Source organism: Conger conger, chromosome 3 (assembly GCF_963514075.1).
Source record: "Conger conger chromosome 3, fConCon1.1, whole genome shotgun sequence".
NCBI lineage: Eukaryota > Metazoa > Chordata > Actinopteri > Anguilliformes > Congridae > Conger > Conger conger.
The window spans coordinates 7,989,002-8,016,300 of record NC_083762.1 but is presented as its reverse complement, the minus strand read 5'-3'; the positions used below and the strand labels follow the sequence as shown (position 1 = coordinate 8,016,300).

General features: G+C 42.6%; 2 protein-coding genes across 4 annotated transcripts in view; one reads left to right on the top strand and one right to left on the bottom strand.

Moving 5' to 3' along the window:
* The window catches only part of gdpd2 (glycerophosphodiester phosphodiesterase domain containing 2), a 26,369-nt gene extending 8,680 nt beyond the window's left edge, over positions 1 to 17,689 (bottom strand). Inside the window, exons 1-8 of one of the 2 annotated variants that reach the window (XM_061235540.1) lie at positions 17,638 to 17,689; positions 5,822 to 6,058; positions 3,691 to 3,794; positions 3,110 to 3,209; positions 2,880 to 2,939; positions 2,366 to 2,458; positions 736 to 829; positions 230 to 369 (exon numbers count right to left, since the gene is read on the bottom strand). In XM_061235540.1, coding sequence (XP_061091524.1) covers positions 230 to 369; positions 736 to 829; positions 2,366 to 2,458; positions 2,880 to 2,939; positions 3,110 to 3,209; positions 3,691 to 3,794; positions 5,822 to 5,902 — 672 coding nt within the window. In that variant the 5' untranslated portion in view covers positions 5,903 to 6,058; positions 17,638 to 17,689. Of the gene's footprint in view, positions 1 to 229; positions 370 to 735; positions 830 to 2,365; positions 2,459 to 2,879; positions 2,940 to 3,109; positions 3,210 to 3,690; positions 3,795 to 5,821; positions 6,059 to 16,410; positions 16,875 to 17,637 lie in introns of those variants that run through there. The other variant, XM_061235539.1, reaches the window with a different exon arrangement.
* On the top strand, positions 16,486 to 27,181 carry pdzd11 (PDZ domain containing 11). 2 transcript variants are annotated; one of them, XM_061235542.1, is made up of 7 exons: positions 16,486 to 16,611; positions 21,924 to 22,029; positions 22,519 to 22,632; positions 22,972 to 23,112; positions 23,370 to 23,468; positions 24,139 to 24,199; positions 26,190 to 27,181. In XM_061235542.1, the coding sequence occupies exons 3-7, from the start codon at positions 22,540 to 22,542 to the stop codon at positions 26,222 to 26,224; spliced, it is 429 nt and encodes a 142-aa protein (XP_061091526.1). In that variant the 5' UTR covers positions 16,486 to 16,611; positions 21,924 to 22,029; positions 22,519 to 22,539; the 3' UTR covers positions 26,225 to 27,181. The 2 variants fall into 2 exon arrangements, with proteins under 2 accessions (XP_061091526.1, XP_061091527.1); XM_061235543.1 differs by lacking the exons at positions 16,486 to 16,611; positions 21,924 to 22,029 and adding an exon at positions 22,077 to 22,305.
* Positions 27,182 to 27,299: the final 118 nt, after the last annotated feature.

The window sequence follows — 27,299 nt, the reverse complement described above, 5'->3', positions numbered from 1 at the left end:
CCAGTCCATTGAGCCCTCATTTCAGACATAATAATTATTATAATATTAATAATTTGTATTGTCATTAATGCATGATAATAAGTAATGATTCTGGCCCTACTTGCTCCTGAAGATTCACCACGGAGACATGAAGAGAATCAGGCAGCGGGCTCATTAGCTGGAGGGTGCAGGTTTAGGGGTGAAAGGTCAAAGATAAATGGGGGGGGGGGGGGGGGGGGGGCACACTCACCATGGGAGCTCCGCGGTGGCCTATGAGGGCAGGTTTTTGGGGGAGCTTTTCCAGCAGACAGGGGGATTCGATGAAGAGGGGGCAGAGGAAGATTAGGATGGACACCACCACAAAGACCAGCAGGGTGGCGGCTCTGGACACTGGAGGAAAACGAACAGTCAGCGTGGTCGTGACAAACGCAGCCACACATAGACACAACCGCGCGGAGAAACCTCCATTTAGCCGTGTTACACACATCACGGTTGCTGCAATTTAAACTATTGAAAGCCTTGGGTGAAATGGAAGTCAAGTCAAACCAAAGAGAACTCTCTAAAAAAAGGGTCCATTCTGCATGCGCACTAATGCCCTTTGTCTATGAAGAGACTGCACCGGAAAAAAGATGAATTATTAAGTATATGGGACGTCAATTGATTAAGTACTTGCCCCAAGTACTTAACATTATTGCATGCAGCCACTGTCCATAATTGTAGGAAATCCAAATAATTTTTCTTATAAGCTGCACTGACCTGTACTCTCTGCCCTGAAGACTCTCTGGAAGACAAACCAGCTGAGCAAAGCCAGAGCAACAACTCCACCCAGCTGCAGGAACGGAGCTGTAGCCTGGGAGAAACAAGCATACAGACATACACATGTTAACACATACACATGTTCACACACACACACACACACACACACACATGTTCACACACACACACACACACGTTCACATACACGTTCACATGTTCACATACACACATACACACACACATGTTCACACACATACATGCACACATACACATGTTCACAAACACACATGGACACATACACATGTTCACATAAACACACATGGACACATACACATGTTCACATAAACCCACATGCACACATTGTTACGCCGGGGGGAACAGAGGAACCAGAAGCAGACACAGGGGTGTGGAAAATGGCAAGTTTACTAGCAGGTGAAGACAGAGCATAGTCATAAAACAGGCCAAGGTCAAAAACCAGGGGATAAGTCAAATAAGGCAGAGGTACAGACATCCACAACAACAAAGAAGAGTCCAGGGAAGCAGGCAGGGGTCAAAACAGGAAATCCAGACTCAGGAACAAGGGCTCGGGAACAAGGGGGCTAGAACTGGGGGAAGGAATAAAGGGATCGGGACTCAAAAAACAGGACAAGACGAACTAGCAGCGTGCAATTGAAAAGGACAGGTATAAATACACAGGGGAATGAGACAAACTAGGCGGGGCATGGGAGTGAGGGCAGTCTAACAACTGAACATCAGGTGAGACACATGAAAGGGTAATAGCACAATAACGAGGGGGAAACGAAAATGCGGACTGCATTCATCACAGGAGATGCAGAGATACAGAGAGACAGGTGCGAATACTTCGCTGAAACTAAGCAAGTAATCAGTGACAGAATAGGGAGGCGGAGTTACAGAACAGAATTGAAACTGGAGATGCATTAGTAAGTTAGTGAAGTGATTTAAATTACAAATACCCAAAACTAGTGAATGTTAGTTTGACAAACATATTAGTGTGTTAGTATAATTAGTACTGTACAACTTCTATGTTAGTTGGGATTAGTATATTAGTGCTATGTACAAACATGAAATGGAGAGAAAGTAGGAAGTAAGGAACGCAAGATAGGAAGGAAGGTTGAACCCCGGAACTACCGTAAACACCCGAATAGTGGGGCACGCAGACAGGAGAGTGACTTGGGCTCGTAAACTTTCAGACTCAGACATCACAGGGGAAGACGAGTGCAAAGACTAATGAATATAAACAGAACGCCAGACATGAATATGAAAAATTATGAATTACAAGAATAACGATAATAAACAATGATAAACTAACACAGGAACATAACACACATAAGCACATACACACATATACATGGTCACATAAACACACATACAGATAGATATTTCTATTTGTAATTTTTTTAAAAATCACTTTTATTTTAGGGTAATACACTTCACTGAGTCAAACTATAATTCCCCCAGGAGTACATAGTATAGACACTGGTACAAAGCATGACACACGATACCCCGTGTCCACACTCCTGCCTCGTCAGACGCCACACGTGGCACGCACCCACACGCGCGATGACAAACGACCTAGCGGCCGGATCCCGTGACGGCCGCCCTTCCATACCTGCAGCGACAGATATACGGCCTCCCAATTCCCGTCTCGGCTTATCCCGACGATCCCCATCGCGATGATGAGCGCTGCCAGAAACAGCAGCACCTGCAGGGCGGACGACAGCTCCTGTTACGGCTCCACCGCACGGGACGCGCGGCGCCACCCATAACTCACTCAGACGCGGGAATGAGGGATTTCCTTACACCTGGGACCGCGGCCCGGGAAATTACAGGGCGCACGGCTCTTCCGCGACGATTCGCATTTTTTGCGCTTTAACACACCTCACGCGTCGTAAAACTTTAACTGCCACTCCCGCATTTAAATGATGGCCATTCGTGCGTCCCGTTTTCAGTTAACTGTCCAGGTACTCAATTTTGAATTATAAATATTATTGTCATCATTATAGATATTATAGGCATTTCCTGGTTAATCTGTGAAACTGAGGAAAAAAATACATCAAAGAGAAGAACAAGAAGGAGATTTACTGCGTGGATCAGGAAGAATTAGGGCAGTGTAGTATGGGTACCTTGTGGAGCCAGTGCAGGTCCAAGGCTTCTCCCAGGGCAACTTGAAACAGTGCAAACAGCTGCAATTACACCAGCGTTAGCTACATGAACGTGTTTATATCATACTGATTATAACAGCATTATAGTCATAATGGGTGTCATGAATCTGCATACACATCTCTCACTCCTCTCTTCCCACAACCTTTCCTCTGTCCCCTTCTCTCTCCTCTTCTCTCTCATTCCCACTCACCAGTAGTAAGCAGCAGTAGATCGCCAAAACAGCGGAAATGATGACCACAACCATGAACCAGTTAATCCATTTCCCTATATTCAACTTCCTGAAACCAAACCTGTTGGAGAGAGAAATATTCAGTAGTCGGTAGCAAGGCCCAGTGAGAATTCTATAGTCTATACAGAATTGATTCACTAGTTTGAGCCAACCGTTCTCGGCTGCCATTTTGTGACTGACAGCTTTTTGTAGTTCCACCCATGATGAATTTCATTAAACCTCAGTCTCTCATCACACAGACAAACTACACTCACCATGCACTGTCACAGTGAAAGAAAGCCTTTCCACAAGTCAGCAGCAACAAGGTTATATCTGAGCCCATACGGTATATTTAAAATAAATCAATATCACCCATCCCCACAAACTCTGGGGGTTCAGCAAACCCATTAGAATCTAATAAGGTCATCCAAGAATAATTAAACAGAATCCAGAAAGGGGTGGAAATCTGCCAAATGACATGTAATATAGTAGCTTCTACACATTTAAGGGATGAGAGAATTCTGAACGTGAATGTGAGTGTGTGGACGTATTGAGAAACTCACGAGTTGACATCGTCACGGTCATTATACATAACCTGCCAGACATACATCCAGAACAAGGCCAGCAGAGACACCAGGGAGACGATGGAGAACCAGCAACACGCACACTGTCAGGGAGAGAGGGCAAGGGTCAGAAATTAGGGGTCAGAGTGCAGCTGAAAACATTCACCACGGAGATGGCAGTCGCTTGGTAAACATGGTGTCCACCAATGCCACACATACCTACTCTCTACACCCGTGGAGTAACTGTTCAACATATCTGTCAGTGCCAATGAAACAAGTAGTGACATACAGTAAAGCATAAATAAGCCTTTGTAAATTACAGCTTTCTACAACTGCATTGTGAAAGTGTCAACACCCTCTAGAGGCTTACATACCACATACCCATTCAGGCCTACATAACTACAGTGCCACAGAAACCTGGTCAGGTATGTTGGCAGATCAATACAGGAAATAGCTGACTTTGGACAGGCCCTACTTACAGCATCCCAAAAAATGTTGTCATTTTGACCCTTCTCCTTTTTCATAATTGCTCCCCAGGGTGCCGTGGTGTGTTGAGTTTATTTTACGCGGTATAGTAACAGGCCTCTTCTTGTCTGGTTTTGCCCTGTGGTGTGGGTGCGTGGTGCAGCGTGCTTAAATTGAGGTCACTGATACAGGAGTGGCACACACTCCCTCATCTATTCACAGTGACTTCTCTTCAGAGCGCAATGCGTGAAAAATACTTTTGAAAAAATGTTTAGATCAATTTAATTTAATTTAACTTAAATGAACAAAATGAACAAATCCCGTTCACAAAAGCCAAGATAAATAATTTAAATCACACATTTTATGTATTTGATCCAGGTCTAATTAAAATGCATATTGCTAAAATAAAACCCTAAAAGAACATTTGGGTGTACTGTTGTCACGTCACAGTCGCAGTCAGTAAATCGGCGTTGCGTGCCGCGAGGTTCTGTACATTCAGAAAGCATGCCGTCGGTGGAAAGGTTGGGAAATTCTGCTCTAGGGAACCGCTCCCATCCACGAGGTTTTCCTGGAACTCAACCCAAAAAGCACTGACAGGAAGACATGACAATTACAGCTGACACACATTCGCTAAGATGAACGGCCTGTAGCGTAGTGGTTAATGTGCATGACTGGGACCCAGCTAGGTCGGTGGTTCGATCCCCGGTGTGGCCACGATATGATCCGCACAGCCGTTGGGCCCCTTGAGCAAGGCCCTTAACCCCGCACAGCTCCAGGGGAGGATCGTCTCCTGCTTAGTCTAATCGACTGTATGTCGCTCTGGATAAGAGCGTCTGCCAAATGCCATTCATTTAATGTAATGAAGATAAAGTGCTGGCCATGCTCTGGGCACACTGGCCTTCCATTAACTGAAGAGTGCCGAACGGGGTTTTCAGCTGACGGGCATGCTACGCCACGCGCTGACCGCCCGCGGCAAGCCCAGCCTTTCTCCACGGGAACGCTAATCTGCTGTAATTACGGTGTGGGTGCCGTGTGCGGCGCCGCCAGCTGGAGGGGGAGTGGGAACGGCACCTGCGGCTGAAAGGGCTTATGGGGGGAAAAATAGGACTGCTGTAAACCTCCTCATCTGCGTCAAGACAATTTACACCATTCAAAAAGTCACGTGTGCCGCTTTTGGGCGAATCGCCAGAGAGCGGTTGACTCGTCAGACAGACAGAGAAAGAGAAATTGACTTATCAGACAGACAGAGAAAAGAGAAGTTGACTCATCAGACAGAAGGAGAAACAGAAATCGACTCATCAGACAGAAAGAGAAAGAGAAAGTGATGAGCAGGAAAGGTGAGCACTGAAACAACGGAGAGCGGGGGAAGGGGCGTGACTGTGAGGAGATGGCAGGATCAGGGGAAGGATGGCAGGAGCAGGAGCAGGGGAAGGATGGCAGGAGCAGGGGAAGGATGGAAGAAGCAGGGGAAGGATGGCAGGAGCAGGGGAAGGATGGAAGGAGCAGGGGAAGGATGGCAGGAGCAGGGGAAGGATGGCAGGAGCGGGGAAGGATGGAAGGAGCAGGGGAAGGATGGCAGGAGCGGGGGAAGGATGGCAGGAGCGGGGGAAGGATGGCAGGATCAGGGGGAAGCTCGATGTGAAGGGCCAGTTCCCCGGCTGCTCACTCTCTGGGGGGGGTTGCTCCGCTGGCTCCAGGAGCAGCTGTACAGGCCTCTGCAGCAGGTCCGGCAGACTTTCACCGCCATCGCTGTCCCCGGTCCTCACCTCCCTCAGCAGACGCAGGAGACAGGCGGAGGCGCGGAGGCAAGGGCGGGGGCGTTGGGCTCTGACGGAGGAAGCGGGGGGGTCCTTTCTGCGGTCACGCGGACGGTGTTCCCTTAAACGACGGAGGGCTCTCCACCCTGGACCCACCAAGTGTGGGAGGTATAGAGAGAGAAAGATATAGAGAGGAGAGAGAGCGGAGAAAGAGAAATAGTTATTTTATGCAGGTACACGAGTGAGTGACAGAGTGAGTCAGAGAGGGGGGGGGGGGGGGGAAACCTGTGAAGAGGATTTCTTTCCGCACCAATCACACTCCAGCTGAACGACGGTCTGTGTCATCTTTACAGATGGAAGAGGATGATACAGAGGAATGAGCAGAGGAATGAACAGAGGCGTGCGTGTGTGTGTGGGGGGGGGTTGCTTTCTTAAGCCATGGAGCGAATTGCAGCGGCACCCCGGTGCTTTGTAGGGGGATCTGTTCTGTCACTGCAAAACAAATCACCCTCCATCAAGACTGTGGGAACATGAGACAAATGTCCTCCATTTCACAGCCACGATTCACATGAATGAAACGGCATATGAGAGAGAGAGAGAGAGAGAGAGAGAGAGGGAAAGAGGGAGAGAGGGAGAGAGAGGTGGTTGAAGGGTGGGGGGGTGGGAAAAAATGCAGTTCTTCTTATTTTACCGCAGGCAGGCTGAGACACCGCCCTGACACCCTGAATCCTCCCCTATCCTCCAGCTACTGCAGAGCAGAGCCAGCCCTCAGAAACAGGGTAACACAGCTCCGCTCAGCTGTCCTACTGTTCTCCTTTGCTTTTCCAATAAATCAAATCCAAGGTAAAAAAAAGACAGAAAATAATACACAATGACAGGAATGTGCCTTTCAGACCATCTGAGCACAATATTTACCTACATTCTGTAGCACGCCCAGCATTGCATCATGTTTACCTTCTAATATAATAATAATAATAATAATAATAAATGAAGCACTCAGTGCATTTAAGAGCTTAAAAATGTCCAACACAATGACAGTGTTGTTAAGCTCCCGTTTGCCCTTAGACCATGTGATGTGAAATTCAATGCTAAATGTTGAGGAATGGCGGAAAGAATTCATCTCAGGTGATGCTGGCTCAAGTCAGAACTAATCTCCTGTCTTACGCTTGGTGAACTCGGAGGTCAGTGAGGGGTGACAAATCGGGGGGCAGCCATTGGGCCCTTGAGCAAGGCCCTTAACCCTGCATTGCTCCAGGGTAGGATGGTCTCCTGCTTAGTCTAATCAACTGCAAGTCGCTTTGGATAAAAGCGTCAGCCAAATGACATGTAATGTAATGCAAAAAGGAGTTACAGCCCAATGCATAAGCAAAGATAAATGGCATTGCTATTGTGCACACCTTATAGATTTAGGTCACATTTTACAATAAGAGTACATGAATTGGCATTACTTAATATACAGTATCATCATGCATCAGTCAACATGCATCAATAGATGTACATATATTTGAATTAGCATGAAATAACTTTTCATTAGTTCATGTATTTATTAAATACTAACCAATGTATTTGCTGAATGAATATTTTTAATTCCAAAATGAATTGGCATGAACTAATTAATGGGAGTTGTTAACACAAATATACAGATATACAAGTCAAGCTATACAGAATTCTCAGTCGTTAGTTAACAACTTCCTTAGTTAATGCCAGCTCATTGAAAAGTGGTAAATAATAAATAAATGTATGTCCATCACACAGGTAGTGAAAAGAAAATGGAATACCTGTGTAAAGTCACTGAACAGGGTATGGTATTTTTTCCCTACTTCCCTAAAGGGTGTCAAGTTTAATGCTTGTCACGTCATGTTTCATGTTTAGTTATTGTCTTAGTTATTGTAATTTCACATTTTTATGTTTTATTTATTGTTACGTTTCATTTTCATGTCATGTTACATTTCACATTTAGTCTTGTTACGATGTATTTTCTAGTCTTGTCATGTCACGTTATATAGTTTATTCAGGCCTCAGTTTTGCAAACTTATGTCACAATTCATGTTTGTTCCATGTTATGTTGTTCTGTTCATTGATTAGTATACACTTTTTTCTTGTTTCTTGTGCATGTCATTTACTAATTTACTAACACTAGGGCAGGTTTATTACTAACGATTACTAATTATCTTGTTAACTTGTTAATCCTCCACACCTGATTTCCATTGGCATGCTGCTCTCAAGCTAATTGTCTGCACCTGTCTACACCTGTATATAAGCTCAGTTCCATGTCATGTCTTTGCGAAATTGTTGCCTCCTGTTTCATCAGTGCACTTTTGAGCGTTTTTCCAAGCCATTGTCTACCTGTTTTGTTCCAAGCCTGTTTATTGACCATCGTTATTGACTTGCCCCTTGTACCCGCATGTACCACAAACTCTTGTCTTTGTGCTTTTGCCCTGCGGAGCGGACTTCGGTCTTGACTCTTGCGCCGTCTTCGACTCTGAGCCTGCCTACCGTCCGTCAGCACTACTGCCCCGCTGACAGCTTTCCTGGTTACTGGACTTGCATGGTATACCAATTTCCCCAATTACCGATACCCCCCCCCCGGAGAACCGGAGAGATGCAAGGAATTCCTGCTCCAGTGTGACTTTGTGTTCCGGCAGCAACCACAGACCTACAACAGCGACGACCGCCGGATCGGCTACGTGATGGGGCTACTCAAGGGGTGACCTTTGGACTGGGCTACAGCTGTGTGGTCCGGGGGTTATTTCCCTCCCCGGTACCCGATCTTCACTGAAGAGATCCGTAAAGTCTTCCAGCACGCATCCAGCGACCAAGAGCCGTCCCAGCGCCTGATCACCTGGGTTGAGTATGCGCACAACACCCTGCCCTATGCCGCCATCGGAAAGTCTCCCTTCGAGATATCCCTAGGCCACCAACCTCCATTGTTTCCTGACCAAGAAGCCGGCTGTCCACTAAGGACATTCCCCTCCAAGCCACCTCCCACAAACTGCAACCCCATTTCATGGGCCCCTTTAAGATCCCCAGCATTACCAACCCATCCTATGTTAAACTGTCACTCCCTGCTTCACTTAAGCCTCACTGCCAAAGTATACAGGATTTACAGGATTATCTGCGGGACAATCATGGCCTTTCTGCAGGTAGAACATGGCAGACATGCAAGCAACTTATTTTCCATTATATCTGAAGATTGGAAAATTGGTTAAGGAAAATAAATATAACATGAATGTATCGGATTACCCACAGTGTGTGCATTTGACAGTTAACAAAGGGGCATTCAGTTCATCAACCTAAATAACTGTGCGGATGAAGAGGAAGGACGAAAAGGCTCAGAGTATGTGCTCGTATCGCGTGCAAAAACATTCAGGAATCTGCACCCTACGCTAAATCAACTCCTCTACTTCAGACACGGACAAGAGTGGTCGTTGTGGCATGGGTAAAAACACGACTTGCATGAGCGTTCAAGGTCGATGAACAAGTTACAGGTGGGAGCACTGAAGGCAATGAGATACACAGGCTCAAGCTATATCCCTGTTGTTTGCCAGTCATTGAATGATCAAATCAATCTTTTCAAATCAATTTTTAACCAGTTTCCTGGTCAGGTTGCTTCATCAAAGGCATGAAAGGGCACTAGCTCAGTGAGTAAAAGCACACACCACACCCTCATGTTCAGTGGAAACTCAACTTCACCTGCATTCTCTCAGATGCAGGACATGAGAAAGCAAATACACTGCCAATATTACTTAGGCTTCAGTTAGCTGGGTCAACTGTTCTCCATTTCCTTGTGGGCATTCATATGTATGTTGGGATGCACTGTCCTGTGGGAAAGCGATCTGAAAATCTGGGATGTGAAAGATAGCAATGACTTCATGGTTACATTTTTGTATCTTTCTGTTTTTGGACTGGGAGTCTTCCACACAGTTTCTTCTTAAAATAACTGGTGGAGAGATAGAGCAAGGAGAAGAGAATTTTATTCTTTCGTTGATAATTTTATTATATAGCTGAGGGCCCAACAGGCGTGTGGATCTTATTGTGGCTACACCCAGGTCCCAGTCGTACCTGAGCCATTAGGCTACATGCTAACGTGTGAATTCCCCAATTTAACCATGTGAAGGAATGAATAAGTATGTAAGGCTTACGTAACGTGACGCTATATAAATACTATACCAAAAAAATGGGAATAATTTGATTTCCCATAGTTAGCGTGAGAAGCAAACCCTGAAGCAATGCAGCGACAAATAAACGTTTCGTGAGAAATATAGCCGTAACAATAGACACATGACTAATCATGTTACAACGAGAACGGCTAAAAACATTAAGTTTAGCAGATCACTAAAGCCAAGCGCTTTGATTGACTGGGCATGTTGGCACTGGTTATGAGGTTTAAGGTGGCTTTGAAAAAAACGAAGGACCTGTTTTATTGGCATGTAAAGCTGACATTTGACAAAGCGTCACGTAACTGTATGTGAATTGAACAGGTGCCTCCTGAATGGTATTACTTACAGAACACGTGTCCAGGGGGTATCACACAGCAACATGACTTTATCATGTTTTCTCTTGGACTAGGAGTATCTATACCATTGTTCTTATAAACTCACTGCAGCTTCAGTGAATATAAATCATATACAGCTTCATGGCTGTCAACACAAAATGATTCTGATAGAAGAAAAAACTCATCCATCCATCCATCCATTATCTTAGCCTGCTTATCCTGAACAGGGTCGCAGGGGGCTGGAGCCTATCCCAGTATACATTGGGCGAAAGGCAGGAATACACCCTGGACAGATTGCCAGTCCATCACAGGGCACACACACCATTCACTCACACACACATGCAATTTAGACTCTCCAATCAGCCTAACCTGCATGTCTTTGGACTGTGGGAGGAAACCCACGCAGACACGGGGAAAACATGCAAACTCCACACCGAGAGGCCCTGGCCGACCGGGATTCGAACCCAGGACCTCCTTGCTGGCAGTGCTACCCACTGCACCATCCGTGCCACCCAGACGGAAGGAAGGCATCTGGAAGGCAATCTTTGACTGCTTGCTTCATAATGTAATCTGAACTTCCAAAACAACAGGAAGAATTGATTCTGTTGTTGTGGGATTAATCTTCAAGGCACAGAGACAGAGGCTCCTTCCTGAAGCACTCAAAGTGCCCTTGCCAATTTATTTTTTTACACATTCATGTCAATTTTCCATCAAACACATAATACACAGTTTGCGCATGAGCAGAGCAGATCATTGTATGCATTATTTAGAGTTTAAATGCTGATCGCACTTGTGAAGAAAGCCCTGGGCACCCGAATGTACCTTCCAAAGTTCCAAATCTCAAGGTGGGTGAACAGAGGGAGACATTCATCATATACTGTAGGTTGTTCAGGGCATTGTCCTAGGGACAAAAGTCACTTGGTCACGCTTGGATTCCCCGCTATTTTGCTCTGCCAACTATTCTGGCAAGTTCGCTTGCAGTTGAGATAACCATGAGGAACCATGAAGTGAGATTATACTATGCAAGTACGCTCCCAGTCGAGATTTTTCTAAATGCATAAAATTGGCTGGCTCACTCTAGAACTGTTAAGTCTCCTGAGAAGATGAAGGTTCTGCATATCCTCACATGCGCATTCAATGCTCTTAGATAAACTCAATCTGCAGTCCGCAATTGTGGCTAGATACTTAAAGCTCACTGCAATTTCAACAGATTTGCCATTGATTAGCACTGGCTTTGTGGAAAAGTCCTTTTTACTACAGGTAACCAATTCTTTGGTTCCACCCATGTTTATCTCTAGGGCACGGTTCTGAAGTCAGAGAGCCCTCTTATCTTTAGAAAAGCAGTCTCTCTTCATTAGAAGGCCAATGAAGGCCATGCAAACAGCAGAGAAACGATAGCATTGTTATTGATTTCATTTGTATACACAAGAAGTAATACAGTAGAGAACGCACCCTTTGGGGCATTTGTACTAATGGCGAGCTGATCAGACACGTTTCCATTGACAGAGACTCTCTGTGGTAGACTGGGGAGGAATTCTCTGAGGGCAATGAACTTTCAAAGTTCAATGAGCCTTTGCAAATGGATGTGTCTTCGTGGTATTAAAGGCGTAAACAAAATCTATGAATAATTCTTAAGTTTATCCAGTAGGCTCCTTTGTAACGGTGTTAAGCAGGGTTAAAATTGCATCGACGATGCCCCTATGATTTTTACACGCTCATCAAAGCAGGTTTACACAGTTAATTCTAAATGCATTATGCAGGGAACATAGGGGAGCAACATTGGCTCAGGCGGTAAGAGCAGTTGTTTGGTAGTCAGATGGTTGCTGGTTTGATCCCCCGCCCAGGCAGTGTCGAAGTGTCCCTGAGCAAGACACCTAACCCCCAAATGCTCCTGACGAGCTGGTTAGTGCCTTGCATGGCAGCCAATGGGAAAGTGAGAAGCATCAATTGTACAGCGCTGTGGATAAAGGCGCTATATAAATGCCAGCCATTTACTATTTAACACGTGTCCCATGTCCCCCAGCAAAGGAAGTTCAGCAATTGGCTAAAACCTTTTCTGTGCTCTTCCCATGGCCCTGCACAGAATAGAGGCAAGTGATGCTGGCCTAAAATGATTCAACACACAAGCTCCTGGTTTCTTAGGCACAGGTTTAATGACTGAATGTATCCATGATTTAGGTACAGTGGCGGTATCCACCAAGTACTGGACTTGTCCTGTAAGAACCCATTTTAATTGGAGGATGCAGTCTTTAAAGACGCACTGTTCACCCAGGCTGTTTGGCGTTAGTCGTGCAAGACTGGTAGCGTCAACCAAGGGCAACAACGTTCTTTTGAATTTGAGGGTTACGTCATCGGGGAGTGTTGTCGCGATAACCTGCTACCAGCCTTCGCTTTCACTGCACTTCACCATGCTTACCAGTGAACCAGCCGAGCCAACCACGCTACACGCACACGATAAGAATATATCGGCATTTTCTCTTAACATCAGTGTCAATAGTAGACTTGCTGAACATTCCTGCATTCCAGCTCTCCCGTTTAGTGCATTAAAACCTAAAAATGTTTCACATTATCTGTCCAAATCTGGCAGGATTTCTGCAGGTGCTTGAACCATAAATTATTATTATTCCTGGGCCTTTTCTTTTTTTTGACAAAACAGCAGAATGAATATCATTTGTGCTAGTTTTGAGAGGCTACACCTATTGTCATAAAAACAAAACTAGAAATATTAATCCCAGGACAACTGCACCTCCAGTTGTGTGGGAGACCTTCTGAAAGATAAACTATGATCAATATCTGAATTTTGGTCAGCTCATAGAATGGTAATTTAATTGTTGAATATCATGATTTTTTTTGTTAAGTCTTTCTCATAAGAGAAAGGGAAGGTCTGCTCTCTTTACCTGAGGTGCACATTTCAGACTGCTCTGAGCGTTACAAAAACCTGTTCCTCTGTCTCAGAAGCATTTCCAGAAATTGCCCGGGGGAAGTTACGCTAGATGAAAGACATGAGTGATAGCCTTTAAACTAGCAGCCATCCACCAACATAACGCTCACTTTCAGCGTTTCCATTAAGGGTTTAAATCTAAGGTTCCTCTCCCAAGCAATAAAACAGTGCAATTCCAATTCACCGGCAAAACAGGTCAAATGAGTCAACTGTGAGATAAGTTGAAGATAAGTTGCTTCTTGAGGAAAACAACCATAAAAGCAAAACAAAACCAAGCTCTTGGTTTCTACTTGCATTTGCATGCCTTGGCAAGTTTCTCCCTTTATCTTATTTCCTTCAGGACATTTATTAGGTAGGCCTAATAAGGTTTATTGTCACATCTAACATATACTGTAAATGAGAAATGTGTAATTTTTAACATTTAGTTTTTTAATTGAGTAAATGCTAGCTCAATCTATGCAAATCCTTGAGAACCATCCAGCAAGTCCCTGAAAATTCCCAATGAAAAAAGTTAGCCGCCAAAATGCCATCACATTGATTATGTTTTACTCTATAAGCATTGATAGTTTGCTAAATTGCTCATGGAATATTGGTGGAATATGTGGGATTTTCCACATATTCCAATACGAAACAAAACAGTTTGATACTATTATTAACCCTTTCACATCTCCAAATAGCTATTTGAAACACTAATTGTACTAGAATTGCAGTACACTGGGAAGGTGTATGTACACAAGGCATCACATAAGGCATCACTGTGCCAAGAGAATAGGTGACAGACACACAAAAAAAAAAAAAAAGCTTAGATCGCAGTTCCTGGAGATCTAACATACGTTATCATTTCAACCATAATTTGGCACACCTGATTCTACTAGTCAGCAGCTCAACAAAATCTCCAGCTGTTGAATGAGGTGCTTTGCCAGGGTTGGACGGAAAACCAACAGGAAACCACGTGCTCTTTCTAATGCTATGGGAAGGATATGGTAAACAGAAAGGTGCCCCAGCCCCAAGGGAACGTCCATTACCAATTCCATCATACATATACAGTTTCCGTTTCCATACCTTAGGCTTCATTGAAAAGGAACGTGATTTATGAGACCATTCTATATGTGTTTCCGTCATTCCAGGTATTTCACCCTTGGTGTGAAACTTTAGATATAGTATTCACCAAGACAAAAGAGTATGCAGTTACTGGTGCCCCCTTTTTTTTAACCTAATGTTCTTCGGTACATCGCTTTGCAGTCACATTGTTAACTGCGCATGCCAGATGAGTATGACGTGAATGCGACACAAACTCATAACTTTTTGTGTTGCAGCTGAAATGTACGCCACTAAACACATCCTGCGGTTAAAGCAACATCCCAATATACACGTCAGTGCTCTTACGTTCCCCAACTTGGTGCTCAAGACGCTCAATCCGTTTGATGGACTCCCATGAGCTGCATAACATTACATTACATTACGTTACATTAACAGCATTTGGCAGACGCTCTTATCCAGAGCGACGTACAGCTGATTAGACTAAGCAGGAGACATAACAGGACAATACTTTGAGAGGAGGTAAAACTCTATTCATGCAGTTTATGCTTTATGAGTAATACAGATCCATAAAGGCAATTAATCACACAAAAAAACAATGTTTTAAGTAAAATGTTTGCATTTGCCTCTCTGATCTCTGATAAAATGCTACAGCCATGTACAATTTCTACTGTACGTCAAGCAATATGTGTCGCCACTGGGCAGACTGTTTAAGATTCAAACCTCTGAAAGAATTAAAAATCTTATAGCAGCACAGTGCTGCCGTGCTCACTATAATATAAATATGAGACGGCTGCCTGGTAATTAAGTCGAAGTAAATGCACTTCCAGAAAATTACAAACAACATTAGTGTCTGTAATGAAGTGATGTAACAAAGTCAGTATCGCACAGAGCTAATGCCAGCTCTGAGCCTGGGCACACAAATCCTGCCTGGCACCAAGTGTGCCATTTCTTCTGCCACCTGCTTTCTCTGTGGATTTGCCGAATAACAATGTCTGGAAAATCAAATTTAATGACTGATCGACATTTTGCCAACAAACCAGAGAAAGTATGAAGTCTTGTTATCATTAGCACATAAGGACTGGACTGATGTCTAACTGGACCTAGTCCAGGTGCTGTGGCCATGGATACTGCAAGGTAGCAGACCGAACAGGCATAGTCGTGTATAGCCTTCTATTACAACCATTATGATATATGCATTGCAAAGCTACAGAATAGTTTACTATATGTTCACTAAATGCGTTGAAATTAAATGTGTAAAATGCATACCTTCACGTTGATATGTTTCTAAAAGTTTAGATCAATGTTTAAACAGGATGTACCGCCAGAAATGTTGATCAGTTCACAGATACTTGACTTATTGACAGCTTTCCAATCACTTGTCAAACATCTTGACTAGCAGGACATACCCACTACCTTCAAATAATATTGTCACCTTAAAGTTATTTAAGTAGGTTAGCCTTTCGATGTTTACAGAACGTGGTATCATTTTTCACTACTTTATAATATTTTCCTGCCATTGCAAAATAAGACATATAAGTGAAGTAATGGTAAGTAAATTAATTCTAATCAGACATCGATATTTGAAAATAGTATCAACGGACCACTTGTACAAGGACCGCAACTCACAATGGCTACCACGTAAAGCATCCAGCTGCTTTGAACAAGGTCCATGCTTGGTCGATAAGAATATATCGGCATTTTTTAATTAACATCCTTGCACATTATGCTTGCCAACGTTTTACCAATTCGTTTTCCTGTTACAATATAAAGGTCATTATTTGAACGTATGCTTTTATTAAGCCGCGGTTGCTGGTGCAATTATCTTTGCCCGCTTTTGCGTTTTGTTCTTCACTTGCAGTAATGCGCAGTCTAATTTGTCATGATTAATATTAGACTTCAAGATTACGCTCGTGTTACCCGATGTAAAATGAAAAATGAAAAATGAAACGTTTGTGGTCGAAAATACAAAAGTAGCTACAGTATTACATGTTACCATTTGATAGGCTGTTAGCATTTCTTACCTGAAAGTTCGGTCGCTCTTTCATCCCCTTCAGCCACAATTGTATTCGTGAAATCCGCGCACTGAATTTGGATGAGCTCGATTGAATAGATGAAAATTCTTTCACTAGTTAGGGGGAGGGGTGTCGTATCAGTAGTGTAGGGGAATTAGGCTACGGTTAGACGAAGTCGGCGACATTGGTTGCGTTATGACATCGCTACAGGTAAGCAACATGCGATTTGCACCTCCATGCGCTTCTGCCTAGGAAGTAGGAGGCTAGTGGAACTGGAATCGCACGTGCTTTGGTCTTGCGACGGGTTGCGTGTGGTTTTTCAGACTCACCATTAAATCGCATGAAAATAAAGGCTATACATGTCCCCTCGACAAACACATGCACTCTGTCAATTTACATCGTGTAGACTGCATCTTTAGGTATGCTTTGCTAACGACAACTAATAGCCTACTGCCCAGAAATGTTGTTAACCGAAAGTCTCGCCGTTTCTCAGCGTTTAATGACGACAAAGTGATGGCTACAACAGGTGCAAGGCGTAATCATTTTTATTCAAGTGTAAAATTGTTGCCTATAAAAAATGAACAAATAAGGTCACAGTGATTAAGATGGGCATCGAAAGCAAGACGGACACTAAAGAAATTAGATACGTAGGCTATTTTAAATTATATTCAATATTCAATGACCAGCTATTCCACACCAAGAATATGGTCCTCATCAAATTAGCCTACAAAAGAACATTGTTAGAAAGTAAGCCAAACAAGGAAACCATTTTAAATCACTTAAATCACACACCTGGTCAAACTTTGCAAAGGCTATTGTAGGCATTAACTAATGTTAACATGGATTAATTGAAGCATTAAGTAAGCATGAAATTATCTTTTCATTCCTTAATGTATTTTGTTAACTACTAATATACATTAGTAAACCATTGAATAAATGTATAATCAGCTACCTGTTAAGAAATACATTAACTGTTTCTGTTTTCATTCCAAACAAATTGGCACTAACTAATGTAGTTGTTAACATGAATTAATGATGTACAAATACATAAACAAAACCGTACAGGTTGACTTCTCAGTAATTAGCTAACAACTACATTAGTTAATGCCAATGCATGTAACCTTATTGTAAAGTGTGACCCTTTATTTTAGTAATCCACGATGAGATGTTAGTAGACATTAGAGTTGAATAGTTTCAAGAAAACAGATGGTCATTATAAGCGGGAATCATACTCACCAATACTAGGCAGAAGGTGGTCTGGGGGGTGAATCAACTCTGGCTGTTTCTTATTTTTAGAATAAGTAATCACAAAAGGGAGTGGACTATTGTACTTATAATATGATTGACAGGTAAGATAGGGTCTAAGCGAGGGCATGTGTCTACATGTTCGTCATCAAGTAAACTGGAATTGTGAAATATTGAAGGCATTCCTACGGTATATACAAAGGAGAGCTACCAGTTACCAGTTGACCAGTTGCAGTTTTATTTGGCTATTGATGCGTGATGAAAAGTTTTTTGCATATGTTTCTACTGGGGTATTGAAAAAAATGTGTAATATTACATTACATTACATTACATTACATTACATTACATTACATTAATGGCATTTGGCAGACGCTCTCATCCAGAGCGACGTACTATGTGCATAGGGATAAGTGACCTGCCAAATGGCTGAAGCTAAGCAGGTGTGGGCTTAGTTAGAACTTGGATGGGAGACCTGGTAAAGCTAAGTTGCTGCTGGAAGTTGTTTTGGTGGATCAGTAGGGGGCGATCTTCCCTCTGGTCAAAATATATTCAATGCCCCAGGGCAGTGATGGGGATACTGTGTAACAAATGCTTGCCGCTGGGGCGGTACCCTGTAGGCACATAAAACTGTACCCAGCCAGCGATATATAATTAGTACCTTTTTTTGGCTTGGAAAGCATATGTATAAGAACATTGCTGTACTTTCAGGGTACATTTTTAGGAAATTTGATCCTTGAAGAACAAAAATATACCTCCTCTGTCAGGTTTCTGTGGGGGCTGTTGTGCACCCAATCCCTGGACCTCCTCAGACTAAACTGCGACACACAGACCAAGGGAGCAGATTAATACCCAGTCCAATGAAAGCCTTTTAACAAGTTTCACAACTGCCCTGCTACTGACAATGGGAGGAGAATTATATGGCTGGAGTTTTCTGGGCTTCTTCCTGTTACATTGAATCCAGCCAGGGTTTTTCCAGTCTGCAGACTCTGACCTTATGTAGTTCAACTACAATAGGACACACAGTCCCCTTTGAATTATATAACAAAATCGTCTGTGCACATCCAACTCAAATAGAAAGTGAAGCTACTGTATCATTTCCGAGGTCTCTTGACCTGCCCTTAATTGGCGAAATGCAGAATGATATCTTAACAGCAGAAATCACTATGGAGGGGTTAGATAGGGCATAATCTAATTTTAAAACAAGTAAGGCACAGGCGGTGATGGCCTCCCAGCAGAATGCTACAACGCCTTTTGTCTGGACATCATACCGTTACAACTAGCCTCATTTAATTGTACTCTTAAAGAGGGCATTTCCCCTCCCTCATGGAGGGAAGCGATTATAACAGTGCTACCTAAGGAGGGAAAAGATAAACTATGTAGCTCATTTCGACCAATATCTATCCTGAATGTTGATTATAAGTTATATGCCTCTATCATTACGAAGAGATTGGAACAATTCTTGCCACATCTAATAGACATGGACCAAACTGGTTTCATCTCTGGTCATCAGACCCAGGATAATTTGAGAGGAACATTACAGATTATGAATCATATAAAAAGGAAGAAATCTACTCGGTCTTGATAAGTTTGGACGCGGAGAAGGGCTTCGATTGTGTGAACTGTGACTACCTATTTCTGGTATCGGAAAGGTTTGGATTCAAGGAGGAGTCAATTAAGTGTTTTAGAACGTTATACACGAGACCCACAGCGAGAATAAAGGTAAATGGTCACTTAACAAATCAAATCACCCTGGAACACGGTACACACCAAGGATGCCCATGTAGCCCCGCCTTGTTTGAATAAGCTATTCTGTGGCCTGTAGCGTAGTGGTTAAGGTAAATGACTGCGGCCGATAGTTAAGCTTAACTTTCCTTAACTTTTCCCATTCATTCTCAACGGAAGTTCTTATCACTTCGGATGCGATATATTCTTGGCCGCACGTTGATATCGCGGCGCTGTTCCGAGAAAAACCAATGACGTCCTTACAGCGCGGATTCCTTAACTTTTTCCATTCATTTTCAACTTTTACCCAAAATCCAACCAGCTGCCTGCCTTTCATTTTATTTCCTGCTTGATATTATTAATTTGAATGTAAAGTTTGTCAGGATTAGAAGATATTGAATTATGTACTTCATTATCTGTCACGACCTGGCTCATTGGCCGTGACACTGACGCATTTAAAAAACAAGGTCAAATTTATTTGAAATAACCAGTTAACAAAAATGTGGAGTGTGAAAGTCAGTTGCATCAGTAGTGTGAGTGAGTGGATGTGTGAAAAGTATGCTGAAGCAATGTTGTCTGATGCAAACCCAAAAAGAACCAACAGGTACGTGGGAAGAGAGTTCCCTCCTTCAGACAAGAGACGGGCACATTTTAACATCTGGTCACAGGTGCTCCCAATTGCGCAAACGACCTGGTACTCCACCAACAAGGCACCTGTGAAGTAACGCCAGAATAAGTAGCACAGAGCAGGGGGCCGTAACATCCCTAATTTGAACAATTTTAAACAATAAAATAAAAAAATTAAAAAAACATTTACAGAGTTACAATAACCGCCATTAAAAACAATGTACTTAAAACAAATTGCATATCCCATATTGTTCAGAGTGAACAATGGGGGACAGAGCCAAATACCTTAATTGTATTTGAGATAACTATTAAGTAGAATGATGGCAGGAAGGATTTCCTATCTGTAGTGAAATGGAGCTGGAGATCTAATGACACAACAAACATGATTATGGGACAATTCTACAAGGAAATAGTTTCCATTATTTATGTCATGGTTGGCCAAAGGGCGGATTCGAGCCGTGGTGACCATCGTAGGGCTCTACACCTACACATGGCTGGCCCTGCTGGGACTGGCAAGGTTGGTGGTTCAAATCCCAGTGTAGCCACAATACATTAATTTTTTAATTTATGTTCTACATTACATTCCACCTCATTTTATATCTATGTTTCTATTTTTGGTATTATTCTTTATGTTGTCTGCATGCACCCACATACCACAGCAAATTCCTTGTACGTAAAAACTACATGGCGAATAAAGTGAGTCTGATTCTGATAAGATCCGCACAGCCGTTGGGCCCTTGAGCAAGGCACTTAACCATGCATTGCTCCAGGGGAAGATTGTTTCCTGCTTGTACGTCACTCTGGATAAGAGTGTCTGCCAAATGCCAATAATGTAATGTAATATGCATTATATGCTGATGATGTCTTAAAATACTTTAAAAACCCTAAATTAAGTTTCCCTAAACCTGTCGGGCACCAACAATCATTCTACAGTCAAAGTCAGTTAGATCACATTTCTTCCCCATTCTGACATTTGGTCTGAACAACAGCTGAACCTCTTGACCACATCTCAATGCTTTTATGCCTTTAGTTGCTGCCACATGATTGGCTGATTAAATATTTGTATCAACAAGAATGACCAGAATATCCCATCAATACATACCTACCACATAAAACACAACATCATCGGCATATTTTAAAACATCATTCCCTTGCAAAGGCAGGAAAAATGACAACCAGCCAACCATGCTGTTGGATAATACTCCCCTCTACTGGTGAAAAGTGTTTGTGCGGCATCATCCCGGGCTTGTGTCTGGATGCAGGTTTTACAGTGTGGCCATCATCTACAATACTCTGTCCACATGAAAAATCTGGCATCGCATAATAAAAAATTGGAGCTGAGGACACTTGGAATGGTGAACATTCTACACCAGCGCTGTCCTCTTAAAATCCAGTGGTTCCTGGTTTTCATTAAAAATCAGTTATCAGTCACTTACTTGTGTCAATTAACTGAATCCGAACTGGTATTCACTCCTGCCTTTCCTGTCCATCAATCCATCAATCATTCTGCCAATCATTTGTATTAGACTCCCTGTGCGTGCTGGTTTTTTTGCTCCAACCACAAATGCAATCCCATAATTTTAACAAGCCATTGATTCTTTCTTAACAATTTATTGTACATGAAGCTATTAATACTGTGGTTTTGAGATGAATGTAAAATTGATAATTACATTCTAATACATGTTTCTCATACCATGTTCCAGCTATTTTTGCATTAAGAAAGAACAATGTTACTTTTGATATCAAACTATTTCAGGGTTTTAAAAAATGCATTATGATGCATTTCACAAAAAATGAATGTGTAGATAAAACAATATTGAATAATATAACATAATAATATACATTATATGTGGATAATCATATATATGATTAATAATGATACTTTATCATATTGAAACACAAAAACATCGTTCATATTCAACTCCCAGCTCACCTGCACAGTCCTCATCGCTCTGACTCCCTCCCCCCAACTGACCACGTGACGTGTCAGCTGCTTCTGGAAGGCTTGGCGACATAACAGACGGTTTACTTCCGGTAAGTAAGGCTGAAACATTTCTGCTAACGACTGAGCTTTAGTCTTAAATATTAAAACCCACAGTCGATTAATTTTCTTTCTTGCACAGATAGTGGTTGAATAATAAATTAGTTGGAAGACTGTGTGCTACCTGGTGAACTGGATGTCCTATCGTTAGCTAGCAATGGAGGCATTTTACAAAACGATGCTGGTGTTATCAACTTATCATTTGAAACGGTCTTTTACAGATAACGTAACGCTTACACGACTAACGTTAAAGTACCACAGTTTAACGGGTCAGAATAACCAATTCATTAAAACAGGGTGTAAGAACACATGACAGCTGTAGCAATCCAACAAACTGAAGAGTTCTGCCATTCCTGGTTAATTTCTTTATGCATTTTTGTGCACCTTCCACGGCTGTGAATACAATTAAACTGTAAAAAGAATTTTAAAATTATGGTACTCGATGGACTGTGTTAAAAGACTGCTGTTCGCCTTCGTCGTAGGTACAAGGCTATAGTCTAGCCATGGACCAAAAAATCCCGTATGATGACTACCAATTGCCGGTGGTCTTTCTTCCCTCTTATGAGAGTCCTCCGGCCTGGATCGCCCCACAAGATGTAGGTCCCATCTCACCCAGTTGTCACATATGTTGTTCATATACGTTCCTTGGATTATATTTGCTTTACATTATGCTGCTTAGATACATTTTTAAGTCATAATGTATAATTGATGTTCAGCCAAATTGTTATTCATTAAATATGAAAGACAGTTGACATGAAGCCTAACGGTTACTTCGTTCTTCTCAGGACTCATACATTGTTAAGTCAGGAGCCCTTTCCAGTTGTATATTTCATTGTATACTTTTACTTTACGGAGTAATTCTGCATAAAGAATGTATTGCAAATATAAACCGCCTCTTCACAATTTTGCGTTTCCCCCCCCCCCCCCATCCTCAGCGAATCCACCACCCTGATTACAACAACGAGCTGACCCAGTTCTTGCCTCGCACCATTATTCTGAAGAAACCACCCGGGGCACAGCTAGGCTTCAACATCCGTGGGGGAAAGGCCTCTCAGCTGGGCATCTTCATCTCAAAGGTGAGATTGCGTGGGTTGACTGGATCCTGGGAGCATTACATTAATGGCATTTGGCAGACGCCTCTATCCAAAGCAACTTGCAGTTGATTAGACTAAGCAGAAGCTAACAATCCTCCTGGAGCAATGCAGGGTTATCGTATCTTATTGTGGCTACACCGGGGGATCGGTCCCAGTCATGTACCTTAACCACTATGCCCTATATGAACACCGTCTCCCTGTCTCTTAGCCTGTTTGTGTTTGTGTCTGTGTGCTGTCAGGTGGTTCCAGACTCCGATGCTCACAGGGCAGGGCTCCAGGAAGGGGACCAGGTGCTGTCAGTAAACGACGTGGACTTCCAGGACATTGAGCACTCCAGGGTGAGTGGCCGTGTCTGTGATGGCTTACCGGTTACTATCACTCGGCTAAATTGGCTAAATGTTCTCTAAATGCAGTGTACAGGGTTTCTCTTCAGTGTGGCTGCACCGAAACAGCTTCCTAATTTCTGTGTCCACAAAATATGTACCATCTACTTGACATACTGCCGATTGTCCAGCCTAGCCTCCGTACTGTTTTCCAAAGGTACTCACGAGGTGGCATAAGATGTCCGCCCGTATAATAAGAAGTCCCCTCTACTTCCTCTCTGATTTACGGGAGTGTGACTGTCTATATGGGGAATCCAGGGTTTGCACAATTGAGAGCATCCAGCATAGTTTATAGGTTGAGTGAGACTACATGAACTAATGTGCCAATACGAGACATTTTACTTCAGCACTAATTGGGACTACAGTATGTAGCAGTGATGGGACAGGACTACAGACAACGAATGGGCAAATCGGACAAATCAGCAGGCATTGGGGGGAGGAAATGATGTCACATGGAGGTGTGACATTCAGAACGCGTTTATGCAGTCTGTTTAAAATTCAGTAATGTAATGTATGTATGACATCGAGGTCCTTTTCTGCGCGTCTTTACTGTGCCGCTCCTCTTTGAGTGTTCAGTTTAGTGTATTTTTCCCCAGTGAATAATCATGTTTTGTTCCCTGACCAGGCTGTAGAGATTCTGAAGACAGCCAGAGAAATTCTGATGAGAGTTCGCTTCTTCCCTTACAGTGAGTGTCTCTCCTGGCTCTCCCAGCGTACATGGAAGTCCAATACGTGTGTGTGGTCAAAATGTTTCACAAAAGGTTATGCTGTACAAAAACTGGGTATGTCAGTGTATTGTAATATACACTCAGTGATCACTTTATTTGGTAGAAACTGTACACCAGTTTGTTAATCATGTGACAGCAACTAAATGCGTAAAATCATGCAGACATGGTTATGAGGTTCGGCTGTTTTTCAGACCAAATGTCAGAATGGGGAAGAAATGTGATCAAAGTGACTTTGACAGACAGGGTAGTTTGAGTTTCTCAGAAACAGCTGATCTCCTGGGACAGTGTCTGCAGGTATTTGCTCCTACCGTGCGCTACTCCACCTAATTTCACGAATTATTTTACCTGCTTGGTTATGATAATAAGCTAATTAGTGAAAACAGGTGGTGTAGCGAACGTATGCAGACACTGCGTCCCGCAGGACGTGGAGTTCAGTAGCGCAGCTCTGAGTGGATAGGCTACAGCAGCAGAAGACTTAATCTAAAAGTCTAAAAAAATAAGTAGTAAATATCTAATAGAGTGTTCACTGAGTGTATATATATATATAAATGTTTTTTTTCATATAAATATTATCTTATGTTAGATTAAATCATATATGTGTCGTAGGCTAATAGTTAATGCCCACTAGAAAAAAAGTTTGATAGTGGATAGTGGTCCAGTTTTAAGAATAGCCACTGATATTAAGTTCTGGCCCTATTGCAAGATAATGTGGTGTCGTGGGCAGTGCTGCTTTTGTCGAGGGTGAGTGACGTGTGGGGCAGCCTGTAGCATAGTGGTTAAGGTACGTGACTGGGACCCACAAGTTTGGTGATTCGATCCCCGGTGTAGCCACAATAAGATCCGCACAGCCGTTGGGCCCTTAACCGTGCATTGCTCTTGGGGAGGATTGTCTCCAGCTTAGTCTAAAAGAAGAAGAAAAAAAAAAAAAAAAAGGCACCTGACAAATGCCAATGGGCAGTCATACAAACAGGTTTGTTCTTAAATCGCTCATACAAGAGATCACCAAGAGATCGCTGTCACCAATTTTCTTGTATTTAGAATTTTTTCTTAGGTATGAACAAAACTTATGAGCAGTTTTGTGAAGTTTCAGAGCTTTGTTGAGTCCAGGGTGGCACACTCGTATGGAAAAAAGAGAAATTTACCAATACGAAAATGTGCTTGCATGCCGCCCATTGTTCCTAAGAATGCTAAACCCTCACAATCCTGCTCAATGAAAATACTTGTGTGTAAGCAATCTCAGATTCTCTTTCTTGAACTGAGGGGTATTTAGTAAAACAACACACAGATATTGTCTTAAAAGAAAGCACTTGCTTTCTTAAAATATGCACATGCATAAAATGCCACACACTGTACCTGTAGTATGCTATAATTACCAATATTTGCCTTTGGTTTGTTACGACCTAAGGCTCGATTTGGTTGTAACCTCATTGCTGATGAAACCCTACAGTACAACAGAAACTGACAGTGAGATAAAATGATTTAACATGCTCTTAATAAAAGCGCCAGAACAGTTAGTCACTCATCGGAACTGAGCCACTAAACGAGTTGAAGTGTTGTACTGTGCTTCTTGGCAGGTTCCGAAAGGCAGTTGACAGCAAAATAAGGACAAATGGTGTACTACAAAACTCTGAATGTTAATATTTAACCTGCATGTGTGCAAGCAGTATACTGTGCTACAGATCAGACTGAATAAGTAGTAAATGGACTGCATTTAAATAGCACTTTTATCTAAAGCGCTTTACAATTGATCCCTCTCATTCACCCATTCACACACACCAACGGCCGGGCATCAACTCATTGGGAGCGGTTGGGGGTTAGGGGTCTTGCTCAAGGACACTGCAACACAGCCGCGAAGGGTTCGAACCGGCAACCCTCCGACTGCTCTTTCCACTTGAGGCCTTGTATTTTTTTTGTATTTTTCTAAATGATTGAATTTTTATCTTCTCAGACTACCAGAGGCAAAAGGAGAGAACTGTCCACTAGATGGCACCAGATCCCTCGCAGCGGCTGTGTGAGTCATGGAGTCCGTGGCCTTGGGAGGGAACGTGGATCACAGCCTTCCCACGGTCCACTTCTCTACCATTTCAGCACAGCGATGACACAAACACACTGACGCACCGACTTCACACCCCTCTGTACACACCGATGCCTTGCAGTGACTAAACACGGAAGAATTGCCGTATTCGAGCGTGTTCCGTATTCTTTTCGGCGATGCTGTGTCTGTGTGGTGATACAGACATGGTCTGTGTGGGCAGATTCGGTCTCACTTCGGACACAGGTATTTCAGTATATGTGCGTAGCACTGACCAACAAGAACCACCACTCTGTAGTCATCAACTGTTAGCTGACTGAACATGAACTAGGATATAGTGGTACATGCATTATCTATGAAGTTATGCTGAGGGGAATTATTTGGTGAAAAAGTCAAATACCTGGGGGCATATCAAGTCTGCTTCAAGTCTCTTGAACATGCCTTATAAAATTAATTACAATACTCCAGTGTGTGTGCGTATTTTAATATTGTAATATTTTAAATATTGGATTGGGTAGACGCTGCTATTTTGCTTTTATGTACAAATGCTTTGTTGCTAAACTTTAAAGACTTGTTAACGGTTGTCACTGCAGTAACGCAGATTTTACGATTACCTACTGAAGATATTAGGCCTCCAATTTCTGTTCGCCATTTAAACGTTTCAAAAGTATGAATTGTATAAAACAGTGCAACTCCTACAACTGGATACAGATAAGAATCTGGACTATTAAATTAGTTTGACCTATTTAACGCCAATGAATGTTGTCTCTTTTTGTTTGACTAATCGGTTTCTTTTAATATTAGAAGGGCTTGTAAAATGAAATATTACATACAAGTCTACAGCAAGACAGACCACAAGCTGTATCATTTTTAATTTATTGAACATTCTAATAAATATACAGTTACTGGATAGGTCTCAGTGAAAACAATTTTGTCAAAATATACAGTAATTGGCATATTACATTACATAACATTGATGTGTATACAAATACACAGTAATTGGCATATTGCATTACATTACATTAC

Coding starts and splice junctions, on each gene's coding strand:
- pdzd11 (XM_061235542.1), top strand. CDS start 22,540: ATGGACCAAAAAATCCCGTATGATGACTACCAATTGCCGGTGGTCTTT. Junction 22,633..22,971: donor CCTGGATCGCCCCACAAGAT/GTAGGTCCCATC, acceptor CCCCATCCTCAG/CGAATCCACCACCCTGATTA. Junction 23,113..23,369: donor TGGGCATCTTCATCTCAAAG/GTGAGATTGCGT, acceptor GTGTGCTGTCAG/GTGGTTCCAGACTCCGATGC.